The sequence below is a fragment of the Pan paniscus genome, chromosome 7 (genome assembly GCF_029289425.2).
Source record: "Pan paniscus chromosome 7, NHGRI_mPanPan1-v2.0_pri, whole genome shotgun sequence".
In the NCBI taxonomy this organism is placed as follows: Eukaryota; Metazoa; Chordata; class Mammalia; order Primates; family Hominidae; genus Pan; species Pan paniscus.
In genome coordinates, this window is record NC_073256.2 from 120,030,964 (window position 1) to 120,052,792 (window position 21,829).

Here is a 21,829-nt window from a genome sequence, read left to right on the forward strand (position 1 = left end):
GATTCACTGTTTTATCAGGGCACTCTTTCTCATAGATGGAGCTTTCTCACTGTGCCCTCAGACAGTAGAAGGGACAAACAGTTTCCCTTGGGCCTATTTCCTAAGGGCACTAATCCCAGAGCCCGCATGACCTAATCACCTCCCAAAAGGCCCCAGGTCCAAGTACCATCATCTTGGGAACTAGGATTTGAATCATAAATTTTGGAGGACACAAACATTCAGACCATAGCGTCCTCTGAACTCCTGAGACTTGCAGTGAAGGTAGAGAAGGATTGAGGCCGAAAAGCAGTGAGCATTTTTGGTCTCAAGCCAAATTTGCCATATTTCAGGTCTGGAGCCCAACAGAGAAAGATCCTGAGGGCTGCAAGACTTGCCGGCCTCACCTCCAGTAGGCAGCTGGAGTGAGGAAAAATGAGGCATGGGGTGAAAGGGATAGAAACAAAGTATGACATTGGGGATTAAAAAATCTGTTTTCATGGGGCTCTTCTGGATATTCTTGGGCCAGTTATTTTAACCTGCTTAGCTTCTGTTTCCTCAACTGCAACGTAAGATTTACATAACTATACCTGAGGAAATCAGGGGTGTTGAGAAGAGTTTAAGTGAGATAATCAATGTGAACATGTTTGGCAAAGACTGAAGGAGTGCTATTCAAATTGTAATGTGCATAGAATCCCTTGGGGATCTTGCTCAAAGCAGGTTCTGATTCAGTGATTCTGGGTTGGGCCCCAACATTCTGCATTTCTACCAAGCAGCATCCCAGGTGATACCTAAGATGCTACTCTGAGGACCGTACTTTGAGTAGCAGGGTCCAAACTACTCTATAAATGTGCCTTATTATTATTGCCCTCTTTTTTTTTTTTTTAGATGAATTTCACTCTGTTGCCCAGGCTGGAGTGCAGTGGCACGGTCTCGGCTCAGGGCAACCTCCACCTCCCAGGTTCAAGTGATTCTCCTGCTTCAGCCTCCCGAGTAGCTGGGATTACAGGCATGTGTCACACCCAGGTAATTTTTGTATTTTTAGTAGAGACAGGGTTTTGCCACATTGGCCAGGCTGGTCTCAAACTCCCGAGCTCAGGTGATCCGCCTGCCTCGGCCTCCCAAAGTGCTGGGATTACAGACTTGAGCCACCACGCATGGGCCTATTATTGTCATCTTAATATTCTACCCTCTGACCCAAGGAGAATGACAGCTGAAGATAGGGAGGAAGGCCCAGCTCATCTCATGAGGCCAGTCTTCTGCTCAGCAGGACACTCTGGTCTTGCAACTCCACCTCCCCTTTGCTGCCTACCACCACCAGGTCATGATGAAGACTGGCCACAGCCAACTCAAAGAATGCTTCAAACCAAGTCAGTAGAAACTAGCCAAACATGGGGGGGTGGAGGCAAAGACTGAATGGGATATTTGTGCAAAAAAATAAATATATGCAGAAAATATTTTGCATTTGTAATGCCGAATATCTCACAAAATTCCCAGAGAATACAACATATGTTTCATCTTCTGGTTTTTCAAGTAAGATCAATCATTCCTGCACAATTCTTCAAAAGCATCCCTTTTCTCATGGTTCTCATGAGGTGAAGAGCCTTTGATAGCTCCTGTTGGTTACATTTACTCTAAGCTTCTGTCTAAGAATGACCAGGAGCAGAAAGGTCAGTGCAGCTGAGAATGTGGAAGATATTATAGAACTCTTGGGCACTGTTGGAGGGAGTGTCAACCAGAACCAGTACCACCACTTAGGAAAGCAATCTGGCTTTGTTGAGATGAAGCATGCACATATCCTATGACCTGTGAATAACTCTGGAATATATATTTTTTCCGAGGAAGTTCTCCCACAAGTTCATAAGGATGCTCATCATGAAATTGATTGGCGTAGCTGGATGTTGGAGGCAGCTTAGGTGCTTATCACTAGAGAAAGGGATTAATAAAATATGGCAGATGTGGACTGTTGAATACTAAGTAACAGTAAGAAATAACCAACTGGAAGTATACTGCAGCACTATAGATCTTTAAAATCCAGGGGTAGCTGGGAACAGTGGCCCATGCCTGTAATTCCAGCACCTTGAGAGGCTTGGATGGGAGGATTGCATGAGCCCAGGAGTTTTGAGACCAGCCTAGGCAACACAGTGAGACCCTGTCTCTACAAAAACTAAAAAACAAAAAAAATAGCTGGGTGTGGTTGCCGATGCCTGTAGTCCCATATACATGGGAGGCTGAGGTGGGAGGATCACTTGAGCTTGGAGACTGAGGCTGTAGTGAGCCAAGATCATATCACTGCACTCCAACCTGGGTGACAGAGTGAGACCCTGTCTCAAAAAACAAAAAAACACTGAGGGGTAAGGGAAAAACATAGGAAATAGGAAAGGATATATAGTACATTATCATTTTTGTAAAGACATCTCACCTAAAATAATATAACTTTTGTAAGACAGCATCCATGCATATATAAAGATATATTAAAGTAGGTGCTGTGGGGTGAAGGGAATACAATTAGGGTTTAGGGGTATAAAGGAAAAATACAAAGTAAAATAAGGGAAGAACTTTGTTTGGATTAATGATGAAGTACTTAAAAACTGAGCTTTTAATTCAGATTTCTTCACCTGCAGTAGAAGAACCTTAGAGCAAAATCACCCCTCACCCCACAACCCTCTTCTACCACAATGTGTAAGGGTCTTCACAGTCCAGCCCTGCATGACCTAAAACAAAGCTAGTTCTCCATCTCGGGTGCCATCTTCCTCACCATTACCTCACAACAGGTCTTGAACTCTTCCTCTTTGACATTTTTTGGCTAGAGTCAACTTCTTTTCATCTTAGCTTCTTGCTACATCCAACTACAATATGTCCCTAGCAGACAGGGCTGAGTCCCAGTGTGATGTGGACAACTTCACACAAAGATGTGTTAGGGCCAGGTGCGATGGCTCATGCCTGTGATCCCAGCACTTTGGGAGGCCAAGGCAGGGGGATTGCTTCAGTCCAGGAGTTCAAGACCAGCCTGGGAAACATGGTGAAACTCCATCTCTACAAAAACCACAAAAATTATCCAGGTGTGGTGGCATGCGCCTGTAGTCCCAGAAGGCTGAAGTGGGAGGATTACTTGAGCCCGGGAGGCAGAAGTTGTAGTGAGCCAAGGTCATCTCACTGCATTCCAGTCTGGGTGACACAGCGAGACCCTCTCTGGAAAAAAAAAAAAAAAAGGATGTGTTAGATCAGGGATTTGTCTTCCCTGGGTTTGGTGACACCATTGATTTGACATAGAACCTTAGGAAGTCCCTTCATTGTGCTTGTCTCCCCTGTAGCACATTCCACACAGCATGGTCATCTATAATGCAGGTATCTCTGTTCTCCATTAGACTGTAAGTTCACGGAGGTTCAGAACCTTAGTTACCGATGTCCACTGCCCAGAACTAATTACATAAGAAGCCTGTCTCTAATAATGTTTGAGAAGTGAATGGATTCCTCAGTCCCCTAAACCGGATGGTGGAACAATTTGGCCTCTAACTAACTTACACATCTAATTCAAAGCTTTAATTGGTTGTAGTTTCAAAGTGCTTGTGTAATGGTCCTAGAATATGCCACAAAATAAATATGCAATAACAAGGAGAGCGTTGCCCTAGTTCTGATGTCCTGATGCATAAAGTACCGTGTCCATATCTCCCTTTCCTTCAAGACGCTGAGACAATGTATGTGTGCTCCCGGAATGACTGGATGAAACAAAAAGAGAGTCTGGATGCCATTAAAATGTTTGACTATTGGATTCCCACGGTTTGGGATGGGAAGCAGAACTCGGTGAAACTGTAGGTAAGTGCCCGTGCAGGAAAGCAGCGGGTATACATCACTGGCACCTTGCCTCTTTCAGAAAAATCAAACCTGCCTTCTGTGCAGTCAGATCTGGTGTGCCCATTACCAGCAGGGTTGGATATGTGCCTGGTTGGCTGGTTTTGGGAAAATCTACATTTTTTCCACCATTGGAGTAATAGATACACTCAGCAGCGGCCACATCCACCTCCAGCCAAACTGTACAGCACGTGACTCAGCATCCTGGGAATCTCCGGCCTAGCTTGGACTACAGGTGCGCCCATCCTGATTGGCACATTATCCAGGAGGTGGTCAGACCCCTTTGAAATCTGGAGGGAGTATGGCCTGGGAGTGGTGAGGAGCAGGCTGTCATGCCTGTGGGTAGAGGTTGCAGGTTGTCATAACCAATGTGGATGCAGTGCTCAGTACAAGGCCTTGGGTCTCTGGAACTGGCTTTTCTTGTACTGATCACTTTCTCAAAAGGAAATGTTAATTTTAAAATGTGCTTTTTCATGACTGCCTTTCTTGGACAAGGTGAAAGGCAGTGGTGAAAAAGCACATTTTAAAGGACAGGACATTGTTTCACACCCAACTAAGTGGAATGAAAAGACCCTCACAGCCCAGGGGAGAGCAAGTAGGTGGTGAAACGGGTTCATCTAGGGCCTGGCTCTAAGGTCCCATCAGCACAGCAGCAGCGGTGTTCAGTTCCAAAAGTCATTTGTGGTCTGCTGGGACTCCGGGTGGCTGGCTTCTGCTGCCTGCTGCTCCAGGATAGAATCCAAACTCCAAGCATAATGCAGAACATTTCAACTTAAATTTGGGTTATACGGCTGCTGCGGGAACAGTGTTTGTTCCCTGGTGCATTCAGCTTTGAAGGCTGCCGTCTGTCCAGCTGTAAGCAGGCTGGAAGGACTAGGAACGTGCTGCTTGGAGGTTGTCTACCTCCCCTGTTCCCCACTCCTGGGTCCCCAACCCTCCCTCTCCTCCCTTCCTCCATCAATCCCAGGTCCCCAGCCCACTTCTCCTCCTCTCCCACTCCTGGGTCCCCAGTCCCTCCACCCTCCTCCACTCCCTTCTCTGTCCCTGGCCTTCCCTCCCCTCTGATCCTCCTCCTGCTTTCCTGGGTCTCCAGGTTCCCTCCCACCCCACCCCAACCCCGTCCCCACCCAGTCCCCAGCCCTCCCACCTTCCTCCACCCACTGCCTGTGGCCTGAGTTCACAAGACTCCCTTCACCTTTTGGGGCAGTGGGCTTTAACAGTTCTTGAGATATAGCAACACTAGAAAAGGAATAGGATTAACTGGGAGGAAAAAGTGGAAGGATGAGGAAAAGGGCTGTAGTGGAATGTGATATAGGTCCTTTTGCAAGAGCAAAAATTAGGAAAGATTAGTGTATCTCAACCTTGGCTGCGTGTTAGAATCACTTGAGGTCTTAAAAATCACCACTTCAGGCCAGGCGCAGTGGCTCACGCCCATAATCCTAGCACTTTGGGAGGCTGAAGCAGGTGGATCACTTGAGGTCAGGAGTTCGAGGCTAGCCTGGCCAACATGGCCAAACCTTGTCTCTACTAAAAATACAAAAATTAGCTGGGGGTGATGGCACACACCTGCAATCCTAGCTACTCGGGAGGACGAGGCAGGAGAACCCCTTGAACCTGGAAGGTGGAGGTTGCAGTGAGCCAACATCGCACCACTGTACTCCAGCCTTGGTGACAGAGTGAGACTCCATCTCAAAAAAAAAATCCCCACTTCAGCCACATCCAAGACCAATGAAGTGGGTGTCTCTGGGGGTGAGACTCAGACGTGTGTAGTTTTTAGAGTGCTCCAAAGTGATTCCAACGTACAGCCAAGGTCGAGAACCATTGCTCCAGATTCAGGCAAGACATTAAGGAAAGGATGGTGGCTCTCTGTTTCTGTTTCTTCCTGCTAGTTAGCTAAAGAATTAGGCAATTGTCAGAACGATCACTGGTGCTTGTGCACACTCTCTGTCTTCCCACATCTGACGATAATTGCTATCAGGCAAGGACATTTAATATGAATCCACTTAAAAAGAGAATCATGATTTTGTAATCAGTGTGAAAAATGTTTGATTGGAACTTCCTACTGAGAAATGAAATTAAAAGATTAAAATATATTTTCTTAGTTTAACAAATCTAGGTTATAATTGCAACTATGCATTAATTGTTACAAAATGAATTATATGTTAGTTACTTTTCTCAATATTCATTTCCTAACAAACTTTTATATGATAACATCTTTCACTTGGACTTTTAAACCCTGTCATAGAAGAGGTGGAGTTTTTTGGTTTTGTTTGTTTTGCAAAATAAGAGTTTATCAGCGTGGGCAACATGGCAAAACCCCATCTGTACAAAAAAGTACAACAACAATTAGCTGGGCATGGTGGCACGTGCCTGTGATCCCAGCTACTTGGGAGGCTGAGGTTAGAGGATCGCTTGAGCCCAGGAGGCAGAGGTTGCGGTGAGCCGAGATCACGCCACTGCACTCCAGCCTGGGCAACAGAGCAAGACCCTGCCCCAAAGAAAAGAAAAAAAAAAAGAGTTTATTAGTTTTCCTAAAAGCCTCTTTTTATCCTTTGATATTTAAATTATTTTATTTTGAAGGGCCTATGTGGCACCATCTTTCTCAGCACTCTGCTCTTCAATTGTGAACTGGTTTAAACATGCCAAATCTTTATTTGTCAATGTCTTTGCTTGAAGTTCAAGCAATTTGCCAATATTACTTTTGTCACCTTCATTAAATCCTGTATCTTTTGCAAGTTTTGCAGCTTCAATCTGAAGGCAATTTGCATAATATTTATGTTACATTTGCTGAATTTTTACAATGGCAAGAGACTGACCCACAGAGACCTAATCAGTGGGGCAGTAGGTGTTAACCGAAGTGATGTTTTAACCTAGTCATTGGGGTATAGTGTTAGCTGAAGTGATGTTTTTTAATAGGGACCAGTTTTATAAGTGACTAATATATTCACCAATATATGTATCGTGAATATAATATATTCACCAATATATGTATCGTGAATATAATATATTCACCAATATATGTATCATGAATATAATATATTCACCAATATATGTATCGTGAATATAATATATTCACCAATATATGTATCGTGAATATAATATATTCACCAATATATGTATCGTGAATATAATATATTCACCAATATATGTATCGTGAATATATTATATTCACCAATATATGTATCGTGAATATAATATATTCACTAATATATGTATTGTGAATATAATATATTCACTATATAGTCACTAATATATGTATTAGTGAATATTTTCACTACTGAACTTCCTAACTTTAAGGAATTGGATAATGAACACCTGAGTAATGATAAATAGACATATGCTTATTGCATATTGACCCCATATATACATGAAAGAGGTAAATGTGCACTGTAAAGTATATACTAGTTAACACAGATTATTGTACCTTGTACTTAAATGTGGCGTTTCAGACAATGTTACTATTTCCTGTACCTGAAGAAGTGGGCATGTTAACTGAGTTTTAATCAGTGTGTCTTCAGAAAGGAAGTGACTACTAGTTTTTCTATATAGTAATCATAATAATCTCTAACACTTATTGAGCTAAGGCTCTGCTCCAAGCCCATTACCGTATTTACAGCAGCTCTCTGACCAATATGAATAATGCTATCTCCAGGTTGTAAATAAGTTCACGTGGATGCTCTATGTTGCTAATGCCTCTTGAAATAACTGGAAGCGTTCTGCAACTGGTCTTCACCTGTAGAAAGCCTCCCTCCTTAGTCCAGCCTGAAAAAGCATTTCCCTGGCCCTGGACAAGAAGATAGCTCTGTATATATAGCTTTCTGACCTGAGCATTCATCTCAGAACCCTGAGCTGCGTTGGACTCCTCCGGCAGCAGCTCAGACCCCTCCCAGCACAGCCCCTTAGCCCCACTCCTACACCCCAGTGCTCGGATGCCCACCACCTCCCTAGGCACCTTGTTTTCTTTTCCTTTTTCTTTTTAAACAAGTATAATTGTTTAAAAGTTTTTCCTTGTGCCAAGATTTTTTCCACCCACCCCACCAATCCCAGTTCTGCTATTGGGGAATTACTACCCCAAACAAATAGAATTCCTTTTCTTTCTTCTTTCTTTTTATAGACAAGGGCTTACTCTGTTGCCCAGGCTGGAGCCTAGTGGCTCAAGCACAGCTCACAGCAACCTCAAACTCTTGGGCTTAAGGGATCCTCCTGAGTAGCTAGGACTGCAAGTGCACACCATCACACCTGGCTAATTTTTTTTACTTTTGTAAAGAAGAGATCTCATTATGTGGCCCAGGCTGGTTTCGAACTCCTGGCCTCAAGAGATCCTCCCATCCCTGCCTCCCAAAGCGTTGGGATTACTGGCATGAGCCACTGCGTCTGGCCCGGAATTCCTTTTCCATGGGGATATTCTTCATGGAGCGGAAGGCACTGTCACCTGAACTGTGGCGAGATGCTCTGTGCTGTGGGTATACACCTCTGAATCACTTGTTCAGCAGGCTGTAAACCTAGAACCAGAGATTTTACTGGAATTGAGCAGTCAATTAGTGAAATAAATTAGGACCCATTGAATAAAGGTTAAACACAGGCCAATACATTACTTGTAAAATGTTTGCGTCATCCTCCAAAACAAAGGGTGGGTTTTTCCCCCAGACACCACGTAGAAGGTGCCTAAAGCTATTAAGGAGAAAGTGATAAAGGGTCACGAGGTTAATAACCCACTTCCCGGGCCTGGCTGCCTACAGTTTGAGATTCCCCTGGGGAAGTGCCTCTGCATCAGTTTGTTTTGACAGCTGACCTCTTTCTGAAGCAGAGGTTCTCTCAGAGATGGCCCTGGAGTCTCAGTGGCCACCATCTGGCTGACTCTTCCCTTTCAGAAGGATGACAAGCTTGGTGCAGGAGAAGAAGCAGCCTCGCAGTTCTATTTCGCTGGGCTCAGATGAGGAAGGCAGGTGGACTGTGTACAGAAGCGAGGAGGCCATTTTTAGTTTCCTCCTTTTCTTATGCTTTTTGAGACGGAGTCTCGCTCTGTCACCCAGGCTGGAGTGCAGTGGTGTGATCTCGGCTCACTGCAACCTATGTCCCCGGAGTTCAAGAGATTTTCCTGCCTCAGCCTCCTGAGTAGCTGGGACTACAGGTACCCACTGCCACACCCAGCTAATTTTTGTATTCTTACTAGAGACAGGGTTTCGCCATGTTGGCCAGGCTGATCTCAAACTCCTGACTTCAAGTGACCTACCCACCTCGGCTTCCAAAAGTGCTGGGATTACAGCTGTGAGCCACTGCTCCTGGCCTGCTTTCTCCTTTCCTGTGCTGAAGAATGTTTCTGGGTTTGGGAGTTCAGGGGCTTTTCTTTGTTCAGCTGTCTCCTCATCATTTACCTGGGGAGAGAATTGGCCTAAAGGAGCAACGTGAAGGATAGCACTCTCCTGTCCTTGTGAGGGGACTCGAGATCTGCTGAGGGTTCCTCTGTGGCCTACAGTATCAGTCCTCCCCACAGGCACATGCCTGTCCATCTGGTGGCCCAGCTGGCACCCCAGCTAGGGGTAAGGGCAGGAACAGTGAGGGTGCTGGAAGAGGATTCGGGAAAGATCTAGAGAAGAGAAGAGAGGGCAGGAGTCATGGCTGTCTTTGAGAGAAAATAGCACTAAGATTGGCACTAAACCCTAAAATCACGGTTTCAACCCAACTGTTGGGTCCCTGATGGAAGCTTCCTCTCTGGGCTTTACCACTCCCCCAAAGTCTTCTGAGCATGTGTAAAGCTTCTACCGTAGCCATCCAATCCTTTGATGCCAGGTCTGACTTTGGTAGAGTCCAGAAAAGGAAATTGAGAAGCTGGGTGTGTTGCTAGAAAGATGAGTGTGATAAGGACCAAACACGACTGCACTGGGCGCTGGCTACATCTCTGTGAAGTTATCTCCCTTGGCCTTACCACAAGCTGCCTATGTGCCCTCCTCCACAGAGGAAGGAACAGAGATGCAGAGAGAGAAGTCTAAAAACAAGTCACATTGTTGGTGGGTGGACAGGAGCCCAGGCAGGCTGCTCATTGCTTCCCCGTCCTGGTGTGGTATGTGCCTGGGGACCACGGCCACTCTGCCAGGCTGGGCCCGCCAAGTGCTCTCTAAAACCTGGAGTCCTTACTCCTGGTTACAGTAACAGTTCCCAAGCCAGGGTGATCATGAGCTGCTCATTAGGAAATCCAAATACAGATTCCTGAGTCGCTTCCCTGACTTCATACCTCTAGTGTAGGGCCTGGGAGTCAGTATTTTCCAAGCCCTCCTCAAGTGGTTTTGATAATCAACCAAGTGCAGGAACCACTGGGTTAGATCATTAGTGGGGCCTTTGTAATTAACCTCACCTAGGCCAGGCGCAGTGGCTCACGCCTGTAATCACAGCACTTTGGGAGGCCGAGGCGGGCAGATCACGAGGTCAGGAGATCGAGACCATCCTGGGTAACGTGGTGAAACCCCGTCTCTACTAAAAATACAAAAATTAGCTGGGCGTGGTGGCAAGCACCTGTAGTCCCAGCTACTCGGGAGGCTGAGGCAGGAGAATGGCGTGAACCCGGGAGGCAGAGCTTGCAGTGAGCCGAGATCGCGCCACTGCACTCTAGCCCGGCAACAGAGCAAGACTGTGTCTCAAAAAAAAAAAAAAAAAAAACCTCATGTAATTCCAGGCACCTGCTTTCCTGTACTTAGACTCAATTATAAGGCTGCAAAACACACTAGTGTATATCTCTGGAACTTTAAGTCTGGCTCTGGCCATTTAGTCACTTGACCAATGTACATGAAATACCCATCTTGTACCTGTGCTGTTTCAGGAATGGGGATATACCAGAAGAGGCAGGGCTACTGCTCTCATGGAGCATGTAGTCTAGCAGAGATATACAAAACCCCTTCGCTTCCACTCCAGCACCTTCCTTTCCACCACCTTCACCACCTTGCATCTTTTTTTTTCCTGGTCTTCAGACCTTATGAGTTCATAAACATTTTTATTAAAAAAAATTTTTTTGAGACAGGATTTCACTCTGTTGCCCAGGCTAGAGTGCAGTTGTGCAATCATAGCTCACTGCAGCCTTGGCTTCCTGGGCTCAAGTGATCCTCCTGCCTTAGCCTCCCAAAGTATTGGGATTACAGGCCTGAGCTACTGCACCTGGCCCATAAACTTCTTTCAAAGTGGAGTCTGTGTCCAATTCATTTCTAGACTGTCATTTTCTCCCGGACTCACCCCTACACCCAGTTACCTATACCTAGTATAATAGTTTGCACTCAGTAAATGTTTGTTAAATAAATGCATTTATTCATTCATCAAATATTTAGAGTGCTTACGATGTGCCAGACATAATTGTTGGTACCAGGACAATGATGAGATTGAAGCAAGAAAGGTACTTAGGGTGCACAATTTAAGGAGACACTTAATCTAGGATCATGCAAGTGCACCTGAGCCTGAGGACCTCCTTAAATGTTGTGCCCTAGGTGCCCTGGCTCTTTGCAGGGATATGCATATTGCCTGTCCTAAGTCTTTTTCATTTGTGTGTGATCTGCCTTTTCAACCAGATTGTGAGGCCTTATTCTGGTCTGTCTCTTTCTCCTCTTCCTGCACCACCTCCTGCCTCATACGGTGTTTTCTAGAATGTTGTCCCTGATCATCTGCCTGGGAATCCTTGGTAGCACTTGTTTAAAATTCAATTTTCCAGGCCAGGCATGGTGGCTTACACCTGTAATCCCAGCACTTTGGGAGGCTGAGGCTGGTGGATCACTTGACATTAGCAGTTTGAGACTAGCCTGGCCAACATGGTGAAAACCCATCTCTACTAAAAATACAAAAAAAAAAAAAAAAAAAAAAAAAAACACTAGCCAGGCATGATGGCATGCACCTGTAATACCAGCTAATCGGTAGTCTGAGGCAGGAGAATTGCTTGAACCTGGGAGATGGAGGTTGCAGTGAGTCAAGATCATGCCATTGCACTCCAGCCTAGGCAACAAGAGTGAAACTCTGTCTCAAAAATAAAAAATAAAAAAAAATAAGATAAAATTCAGTTTTCCAAGTCCCACCTATTGAGTCAGGTTCTTTGAAGGTGACACTGAGGAATATGCATCACTGACAAGCTCCCTGAGTGGCTGAGGCACAATTGAGGACCCCTGGCTCACTGGTTTGTTCAGTCAGTAGGATTAATGCTGAACAATACTAGAAGAAGAACACAGGGAGAAGACAGGGGAACAGGGGCATTTAATATGCATCAGTGCCTTTGGATTCTGTTTACAGAGACAGAAAAGGAAGGCAAGGGAAGAAGGCAGTCTAGAGGTGTACATGCTGGCCTGGACTCTGCCCCGTATGCTCTGCAGGAAGATCTAGATCAGCTCACCCTTGCACTTTAGCTGGGCCACTCTGGGCCCTGCCCCATCTTCCTCTGACTCTTCTTTTTTTTTTCCTTTTTTCTTTCTTTCTTTCTTTCTTTCTTTTTTTTTTTTTTTTTGAGACAGTGTCTCACTCTGTCACCTAGGCTGGAGTGTAGTGGCATGATCTCGGCTCACTGCAACCTCTGGCTCCCAGGTTCAACCAATTCTCAGCCTTCCAAGTAGCTGGGACTACAGGCATGTGCCACCACCCCTTGCTAATATTTTGTATTTTTAGCAGAGACGAGGTTTCACCATGTCGGCCAGACTGGTCTGGTACTCCTGACCTCAGGTGATCCACCTGCCTCGGCCTCCCAAAGTGTTGGGATTACAGACATGAGCCACCATGCTGGCCCTTTGACTGTTCTTGAGTTGCCCATATTTCCTGCCCAAGGAGCTAGAGGCTGACACTGTCAGCTGCTTTGGCAGCTGTGTCAGAAGTTTCTCTGGTGCAGGGTAGGGGCAGGTGGGTTTATGGCTGGCTGGGGGGTGGGTATGAGTGTGGCAGGGCAAACAAGGCACGTGGGGAGGTCTGTAAGTTCACCTCCAACTTCTAAGGCAGGTAGCTATCATTTTTACATGCTTCACATGGTACGCTGCATCAATGCCCACACACTTTGGGGTGACAGATACATATTGTTTAATGGTAATTATCTGGATGAGAGAAATCACTTGTGTGAGTTACCAGTAAACCCAGTTTGCAGGGTGGAGCACACCTTTGGCTTTCCCAATCCATTAGCCCCTTGGCGGTATCACCATGAGATTCCTCTTGCTGTCCAACCACACCCAGCTCCCTCACAGAAGAGTTCAGGTGTGAGTCTCGAATCTGCATTTTAGCTTGTTCTTAAAAGTATTCAGGCAGGGAGATGGAGGACATAAAGTCCAGCTCAGGAGGCAATTTGGGACACTGTTGGCATCTGGGTAACCATCCAAGTGTCCCTAAATGGCAAATTATTGATGTAGGGCTTCCAATAGCAGGTCATTCAACTTTAATTAATAACCTATTATTTGCTTGTAAGGTTGAGTACAGTGGTTTTCAAGCTTTTGTGTGTATCAGTATCACCTACTAAGCTTGTTAAAACAGGTGCCCCACCCCAGACTCTTAAGAGATGAGGCCTGGAAATTTATCCTTTCAACAAAACTCCCCAAGCACTTCACACACACACACACACACGCACACCACGAGTTTACCTCTGGTTCTTTGAACTAGGAAGTTCTGCAGTGTTTTTTTTATTTCTTTCTTTTTTTTTTTTTTTTTTCTTGAGACAAGATCTGACTCTGTTGCCCAGGCTGGGGTACAGTGGCGTGATGTCAACTCTCTGCAACTTCTGTCTCCCAGGCTCCAGCCATCCTCCTACTTCGGCCTCCAGAGTAGGTGATGCTACAGGCACATGCCACCACACCCGGCTAATTTTTGTATTTTTTTGTAGAGACGGGGTTTTGCCATGTTGCCCAGGCTGGTTTCAAACTTGTTTGTGAGCCCAAACAATCCACCGGCCTCAGCCTCCCAAAGAGCTGGGATTACAGGCATGAGCCGTCGCACCTGGCCAAGTATTTGTTTCTTAATTAAGGCAGAGTAGTCTCTCTCTACCTTCAGCCTTTTCTTCAAATGTGATGGTTTGTGCTCTGTTCACTTGGCTAAGATGGAACTATCTTTTCGAGATCCCTTTCCCTGTACAGTTCTGAGTTACATTTGGCCAGAAGAAGAACTTGTACCAGGTTTGGAAAATGTGAAGCAGCGGCCATCACTCTCAGAAAGTCATCAGGGTTAGATGTGGTGACAGACACAGAGAGGCCAGCGGGTTCCAGCTTGTCCTTGCTGTCCTGCACTCCACATCCAGTCCTCTTCCTGACTGCTGACTCCAGGACCGACAGCAGCCCCAGCCCCTCCCTCGGATGGCATTTCCACGGAGGAGGGGCCACAGGCTTCTCTTTTCAGCCCCTCCACAGCAGCAGGATGTGCTTAGCTTGTCCAAGGGACTGCTTGGCGGCTCCTTCTCTGATCCTCCCATTCCTCCGGGGCCTTCACCTCTACAGTTCCTCCCAAAGTTGTGTAATGTCCAATTCCTATAATAAGTGTGTCCTTTATCCCATAACTCCAAGGGGTTCCCTTCCCTGACTTAACCCTGACTGTTCAGTTAAGAAGTACTTCCCATGTCTAAAATAAATCAAGACCTCGGAATTAGGACTTCCATTTAGATCCAAAGGGATGTCCATGGGATGTAAAGATGTGTAAACACCATGAAGACAGCTAAAAGCTCACCCGTCAGTCTTACCTTCCATGATTATAGGGTAATTGAAATATTTGATTTCCCCAAGTTCTCTACTGGCAAATACAGTACCTTCGGCCAAAGCAGTAAAAGTCACCCTTTCCTTTTCCTCCTGACTTTCCTTTTAAGCGAGTGTTCTTGTTCAGACCACAGTGTGCATATGTGGTATGTATGTGGTAGCCTGTCACTTACTGCAAAGAAGCCCTGAGTCCAGCCTGTAACTGAATCCATTCCTAGAATCATTAAGCATAGACAGGTCACAGAATGGCCCCACCAAAATGCTTCATGAAAGGATAGGCATTCTTTGGCTTGTTGTACAATTTTTTCTCTGCCCCAATGCCATGGGCAGCCGTTCTTTTCTGACCACCCATGTGAATAAGCTCTGGTAGGATCCTGGATTGTCCCTACCATAGCCTTCATGATACTGTGCTGCTATTATTCACTGGATGTCTGTGTCATGCACTAGATGGCAAGTACTCTTAGGACAGTGTCTCTCATCCAGTCACTTGGCTTCCCGGTGTCCAGCACAGCACCTGCACAGAGAAGCATGCAGTAAACATTTGTGGAATGAATGATGAGCCATGTGGAGGTCACATCTGATTTGAGGCTGAGACTTTCCTATCAGGCTTTATCCTCATTTGAAGGGGCCTGGAACCAGGGACCAGATCTGTGCCCCCTTTAGAGTGTGAGGCCCACATACCAGGAGATGGAGCTATAGAAGGGCCAGCTACTGGCCACCAGAGACCTCACTGGTGTGAGGCCTCCTGTGGTGCCTGGCCAATCTTGGCTGATCACAGCCTACGTCAGGGTTGATAATCATGTGGCACAAGAGCCCCCCGCTCCATTCTCCAGAGCCCACGCTTCCTAATCTATTATGGCCCTTGAGCCTTCTCAAAACAACACCTAGGCAGCTGCTACCAGTGATCAGAGTGGCAGCTATAAATGGAAGCCGTTCTTCACCCTTGGACAGCCTCTGAGATCTGTCTCACTGTCATCCCCGCCATCCGAGGCATCACTATTTTTGTTTATGGGGAGGCATGAATACCAAGCCAAAATATCAACAAGTGAAGTAGAAATTGAGTTGTAAATAAATGATACCAAGTTTATCCAACTCAAGCAACCAATAAACCAACCACTTGACTGGGAGAAAAACATTTTTCTCCCAGTCAAATGGAAAAGGCAAAAAGATGGCTTTGTTTGTATGCTGTGATGCCACTTTTATTTATTTATTTATTTGTTTTTAGAGACAGGCTCTTGCTCTGTTGCCCAAGGTAGAGTGCATTGGCACAATCATAATTCACTGTAGCTTTGAACTCTTTGGCTCAAGTGATCCTCCGCTTCAGCCTCCTGCATAGCTAGGACTATAGGATGTGCACCTAATTTCTTTTTTTTTTTTGTAGAGATGGGGTCTTGCTATATTGCCCAGGCTGGTCTCAAACTCCTGGTCTGAAGCGATCCTCCTGGCCCTGCCTCCCAAAGCACTGGGATTACAGGCACAAGGCAATGCACCCAGTCAATGCCACTTTAAAATGGGAGTTTGGTGTGGACCCAAATGTCTGGGGACAAGACTGCCCCCAGTGGGGACTCCTTTACTGCAGAGAAACCTCCTCTCCCCACTCCACAGCCCACATGCAGGTCTGGTAGGAGTCTCCAAATCCCACCCGTCTCCCTGCGCTGCAGTTGCCCTGCTTTACCTGCAGAGTTTGGCATCCGGTAGCAATGACTTGAACCCATGGAGTGTCAGGTGAGGAGAGGAGAGGCCAGCGCTGTGGTACAATGGAAGGAGGGGACAGGAGGCAACCACTTGGCTTCTCGCCCCAGTTCTGCCACTTACAAACCATGTCACCTGTGACAAGTCAACATTTGGGAGCCTCCACTTCCTCACCTGTTAAAGGAAGTTGAGGGAGTGGTTATTAGTTGCCTGTATGTATGTATCTCGTTGGGATATTGATAATATCATATAATACTGAAAAGGCTAATGTGAAATTGCTCTAAGTAAGAAAGGGGAAAGTTTTTGTTTTGTTTGCTACTTTATAGCACACAGCCTGGCCCATAGTATAGTGGGGTGTTCAGTAAAAGGTTTGTTGAATGAACAAATGTGAACACAAAAATCTTGCTCCCCTGGGAGTGGAGAGGGAAGTGAGGTCAGGAAGGTGCACACAGGGGACCTCACAGGTGGAGGAGATATTGTATGTGTGAGGCTGACGGGGGCTACATGCTACATGCTTTCTAGTTCCTCTCTGTGTTTGTATGTTGATGTTTTTTGTATGTATTCAACATCTAATGAAAGCATTTTTTAAAAATTAATGAACAAACAAACAAGTAGACAGAACAAACCCGTGAAGTACCTTCCCAAAGGAAGCTATTATTAGTGCTAGTACAGCTTTTGCTCTGCCATTAAAACAGTTCTAAGTGATTTCACTTAATTCACAAAGGTTCTGTGTTCGGGCCAAGCGTTGCTGAAAGGTGGAAGAATTCATGGAAAGAAGGTTATACCAGAAACCAAGATCTGCTTTTTAAAAGGGAACATGTACGCTCATCTTTTGGCTTGAATTCACTGCCTTTCACATGTGTGGTCCCTCCTGTGCCGAGTCAGCATGGAGTTCAGGTAAGCCATGGTTCTTTGCTTGTGCAGTGGCCTCTGCCTCGCTTCTCCTTGCTAAGTCTTACTCATCCTTCAAGACCTACCCCAGGTGTCATCCTTTCCAGGAAGTGTCTCTGAACCACCTCACGGGATTAAAAAGCATCATGCCACCTTAGCACATCTACGGCAGTGGGTCTCAATTGGGGGTGGGTGACTTTGTTTCACTGAGGACATTTGGCAATGTCTGGAGACAATTTTGATTGTCATGACTGGGGGTGGGGATGGAATGTGTACCGCTGGCATCTAGTGGGTAGAGGCCAGGGATGCTGCTAAACATCCTGCAGAGCACAGCACAGCCACCCCCACAACAAACTGTCTGATCCAAAATGTCATTAGTGCTACTGTTGAGAAGCCCTGCTTAATGGTATGAAATTCTCTCTTTGTATCTCAGTAAGGACCCATATCAACCTGGGAAGACCCAAGGTTGATTCAGCCTTTTGTCCCCAGCACCCAGTATACTGCTTGTAACCACACACACAGACACACACACACACACACACACCATATAAATATGTATATATAAACGATGTGTATCTATATTGGGTAGGTTTTTTTTTTTTTTTTTGAGACAGAATCTTACTCTATCACCCAGGCTGGTGTGCAATGTTGTGATCACAGCTCACCACAACCTCCACCTCCCAGGCTCATATGATCCTTCTGTCTTCAGCCTCCTGGGTAGCTGGGACTACACAGGCATGCACCACCACACCTGGCTAATTTCTGTATTTTTTGTAGAGACAGGTTTTTGTCATGTTACCCAGGCTGGTCTCAAACTCCTGGACTCAAGCAATCTGCCTGCCTCAGCTTCTGAAAATGCTGGGATTACAGCCTTCAGCCACCGGACCTGGCCTTTTTTTTTTTTTTTGAGACAAGGTCTCGCTCTGTCACCCAAGCTGGAGTGCAGTGGCATGATCACGGGGCTCACTGCAGCCTTGACATCCCTGGTTCAAGCAATCTTCCCACCTCAGTCTTTCTGAGTAGCTGGGTCTTCAGGCAAGCGCCACTGTGCCCGGCCAATTTTTAAAATTTTTTGTAGAGATTGGGTCTTACCATGTTGCGTAGACTGGTCTGGAACTCCTGGCCTCAAGTGATCCACCCACCTGGGCCTCCCAATATGCTGAGATTACCGACATGAGCCACCGTGCCAGCCTGTGTTGTTTTTTTCATTCATTCATTCCTCTATTCCGTGTAAAGTGTAGTACTTAACTGGACATGCACAAAACTAAGGTTCCTGCTCTCAGGAAGCTTGGCAATCAAATGGAGGAAAAGTTCTTGTCAACACCCAATTATTCACAAGACAGGTTGAAACAGGGCCCTAACAGGATAGGCAGAGTGCTCTGGGAGACCTGATTATTAGGTTGAACCAAAGTAAGTTGCTGACATGCTACCTTTTTAACTGGAAAAACAGCAATTTTGTATGGTTCACCCCAAAATGTGGTTTAACCTACATGCTTTGGACTGGCTTGAGGGCGACGATCAGACTTCACAGAGGAGACACAAGAAATGTTTCCAGTCTTGCCTTCCCCACTGCATGGTCCTTCCCTAAATGCAAAGACCATGTATTTTCTTCCCTGACATCACACTTCTTGGGAGAGTGTCTTGCATTTATAAGGCCTTAGTAAATTTTTCTTGACTAGGGTTCAGGTAACTATCGGTATTGCAAGTTGGTTTTTATTATTGTGAGTGCACTTTTACCCCCAGAAACTGAAGAACAGTGTTATACAGGCACAAAATTTGTAGTGTTTTCCTAGTAGCAACAGGTACAAGAAAACACAGTCCCCTAATACCACCCAAAGCCACAGCCTGTCAGGGGAGCCATCATGGAAAGTGTCAGGAGCTAAAGGTCCAGGGCATAGCTGGTGGCCATCTGGGAGGTCAGCTGCCCCTGGTGGTGTCAGGCAGCCCCATGCACACCTGGCCATGAGCCTTGGCCACTTACTCACCTCGTGTTCTGCAGCAGGTGGTGGAAGACAAACAGCTCAGAGCTGGACTCAGAACTTGGCAGAGTCCTGCTTTCAACTACATGCAGCCAGAAAACTCTGGAAAACTGAACTGTTTATTAGGGTCAAACTTTGGTAAGTCCGATAAAGTCTGGCTCCAGGTGTCAATCTAGTCTCTTGAAAGAATTGCCCAGAAGCTCACTGCTGACTGGCTGGATGTTACCAGTGGCATACAGCCTCTGCTTGTGGGTGGAATCCGGCAGCTCGGACACCGCCCCACGGTTCCTGATGCAAGCCTGGGCAGGAGCTAGAGCCAGGGGCTTGCAGCCAAGGAGGAGATAAGCCTAGGGGAGCCCTGCAGGCTATCAAACCATCTGCCAGCTGGACTCGCTCCAGGCCACTGGTGACCCTTGCCATGACACCGGACACCAGTAGCAAGAAAGCCTGCAATCCAGTATGCTTCTCTTTTCCTTTCTACAGGACTCCTAGAGTGGAGCTAGCTCCCGTCCTTCCAAATGCAGCAATGACATTAAGGACATTTGTTCACATGGTTCACAGTTGGTGTTGGGAAGTTGTCCTACCTGGACATTGCTGTCAGAGCCATGGACTAAAATACTCAATTCTGGCCTAAATAAAGCAAGCTCTCGGTGTTAAAGACTTTTTTTTTTTTTTTTTTTTTTGAGATGGAGTCTTGCTCTGTTGCCCGGGCTGGAATGTAATGGTGTGATCTCAGCTTACTGCAACCTCCACCTCCCAGGTTCAAGCAATTCTCCTGCCTCAGCCTCCTGAGTAGCTGGGATTACAGGTGCACGCCACCATACCTGCTAATTTTTGTATTATTAGCAGAGGCGGGGTTTCACCATGTTGGCCAGGCTGGTCTCCAACTCCTGGCTTCAAGTGATCCACCCGCCTCAGCCTCCCAAAGTGCTGGGATTACAGGCGTGAGCCACAGTGCCTGGCCTTTTTGAGGATTATTATAAGTAAAAGAAATTTCAGACCACGAACATAGCATTCCTTTAGGTGTTTTGCATAGATATAGTTTTTTGCTTTACTGTGGGTCCACTGGGAAAAGGTTTGTGGAAATCTGAGCAGCTGATGTTTGTGCGCTCAGATTCTTTGGGACCTATCTATAAGACTTGGCGAGGCAATACGGCTTCCACCATTTCCCCAGGGAAAAAGTTACTCAAGGTTACTGAACTCATGAAACCATGTGGATTTCCAGCATGTGTTATTATAATCTCACTAACCTTCCGATTTTAAAACGCTGTAACTCTGTAATTTTTTTCTGTGGTCAGCCCTTCCCAAAGGTATCCACCTTCCAGTTTGTCCTGTGGAGCACGCTCTTGGCAGAGTTTGGCATTGTTTGTTATCAGGGGGTTTGATTTATGTAAAATTGCATTAAATCACTAATAAGGAAGACTTTGTTTAATTTGTATTTTTGGAGGGAAAGAAATATTTTATGGTATAACCATCATAAATCTTACCAGCTCATAAGTGGAGCTTCATTTCCAGATACTGTATGTTAAAGCCACCAATGTTTCAAGAGATTCTAGAGACTATGATGTTTGTTGAATGACTGAGTTTTCCAGCATCATTTCTAGCCTTCATCATATGTTACTACTATCATAACAATAATTATATAAGTTATAAAGAGTCTAAACCCATAGTTTGATAAGTGAAATTAAATATCCTTCTTTTTTTGTAAGGTTTTCCAGGCTGAGCAATGTCTCCCAGGTAAAGAAACAACACAAAATTAAGGCAATTACTTTATTTTGAACAGGAAGTGGCATAAGCAATTCAGAGTGTGCCCCTAACATAGGAGCTGTTCCCCCATACCCCTCCCCATCCCAGAGTATAATTTTGGGAGAAAGAGGTGTCTTCTTTCTGGTTGGTTATCTACTGTTGCACCTTCTTTTTTTTTATTTGTTGAGATGAAGTCTCGCTCTTGTCACCCAGGCTGGAGTGCAATGGTGTGATCTTGGCTCACTGCAACCTCTGCCTCCAGGGTTTAAGCAATTCTCCTGCCTCAGCCTCCCAAGTAGCTGGGATTACAGGCACCTGCCACCACACCCTGCTCATTTTTGTATTTTTAGTAGAGACGAGGCTTCACCATGTTGGCCGGGCTGGTCTCGAACTCCTGACCTCAGGTGATCCACCTGCTTTGGCCTTCCAAAGTACTGGGATTACAGGCATGAGCCACCGCACCCAGCGCACCTTCTTATAAAGTAAGCACCACATCATCTCTAGAATGAGCATCTAACTGCTCATTGGGAGATGAAACTTCCATTCTGGTTTGAGATGAATGCATGGACTCACATAGGGCTACTGAACCACTAGTCTTGACTGAGTTAGAGAGAATGAAGGTAACATGTTTATATTTCCAAGTTGCTTCCATTGTAAAACTCAGTTTTATAGCTCCTTTTGTTAGACAATATTCTGGTAAAATAATCTTACAAAGGGAAGATAACCTAGCCTCAAGTCTATCATATAAAAGCAAAGAGACAATGATTGATTTTCTGCCCAGTTGTCATGTTTAGGACTTTTACAGGACACATGTTAATTCCCAGGGAACACTGCTATGCTGTTTGTGCCAGAAATTTCCTGTATTGTCCCCAGGCATCAAAAAGGTCACCTGGCCGGTTGTAGACAGTCCACACTGGGTCTCCCACAAACAGCTGCATGGCCTTCATCTAGATCTTTTCCTCCAGCAGGAAGTGATAAATTCCTGTGGGGAGAGTTATGATGTCTCCTTACTCC

At 45.8% G+C, this 21,829-nt stretch overlaps 1 protein-coding gene across 1 annotated transcript in view; it reads left to right on the plus strand.

The window, feature by feature from the left end:
• LOC103786634 (uncharacterized) overlaps positions 1-21,829 on the plus strand; it is a 69,853-nt gene that overhangs the window by 10,425 nt on the left and 37,599 nt on the right. The window contains exon 3 of the mRNA XM_063606532.1: positions 16,924-17,096. Coding sequence (XP_063462602.1) covers positions 16,924-17,096 — 173 coding nt within the window. The remainder of the gene's footprint in view (positions 1-16,923; positions 17,097-21,829) is intronic.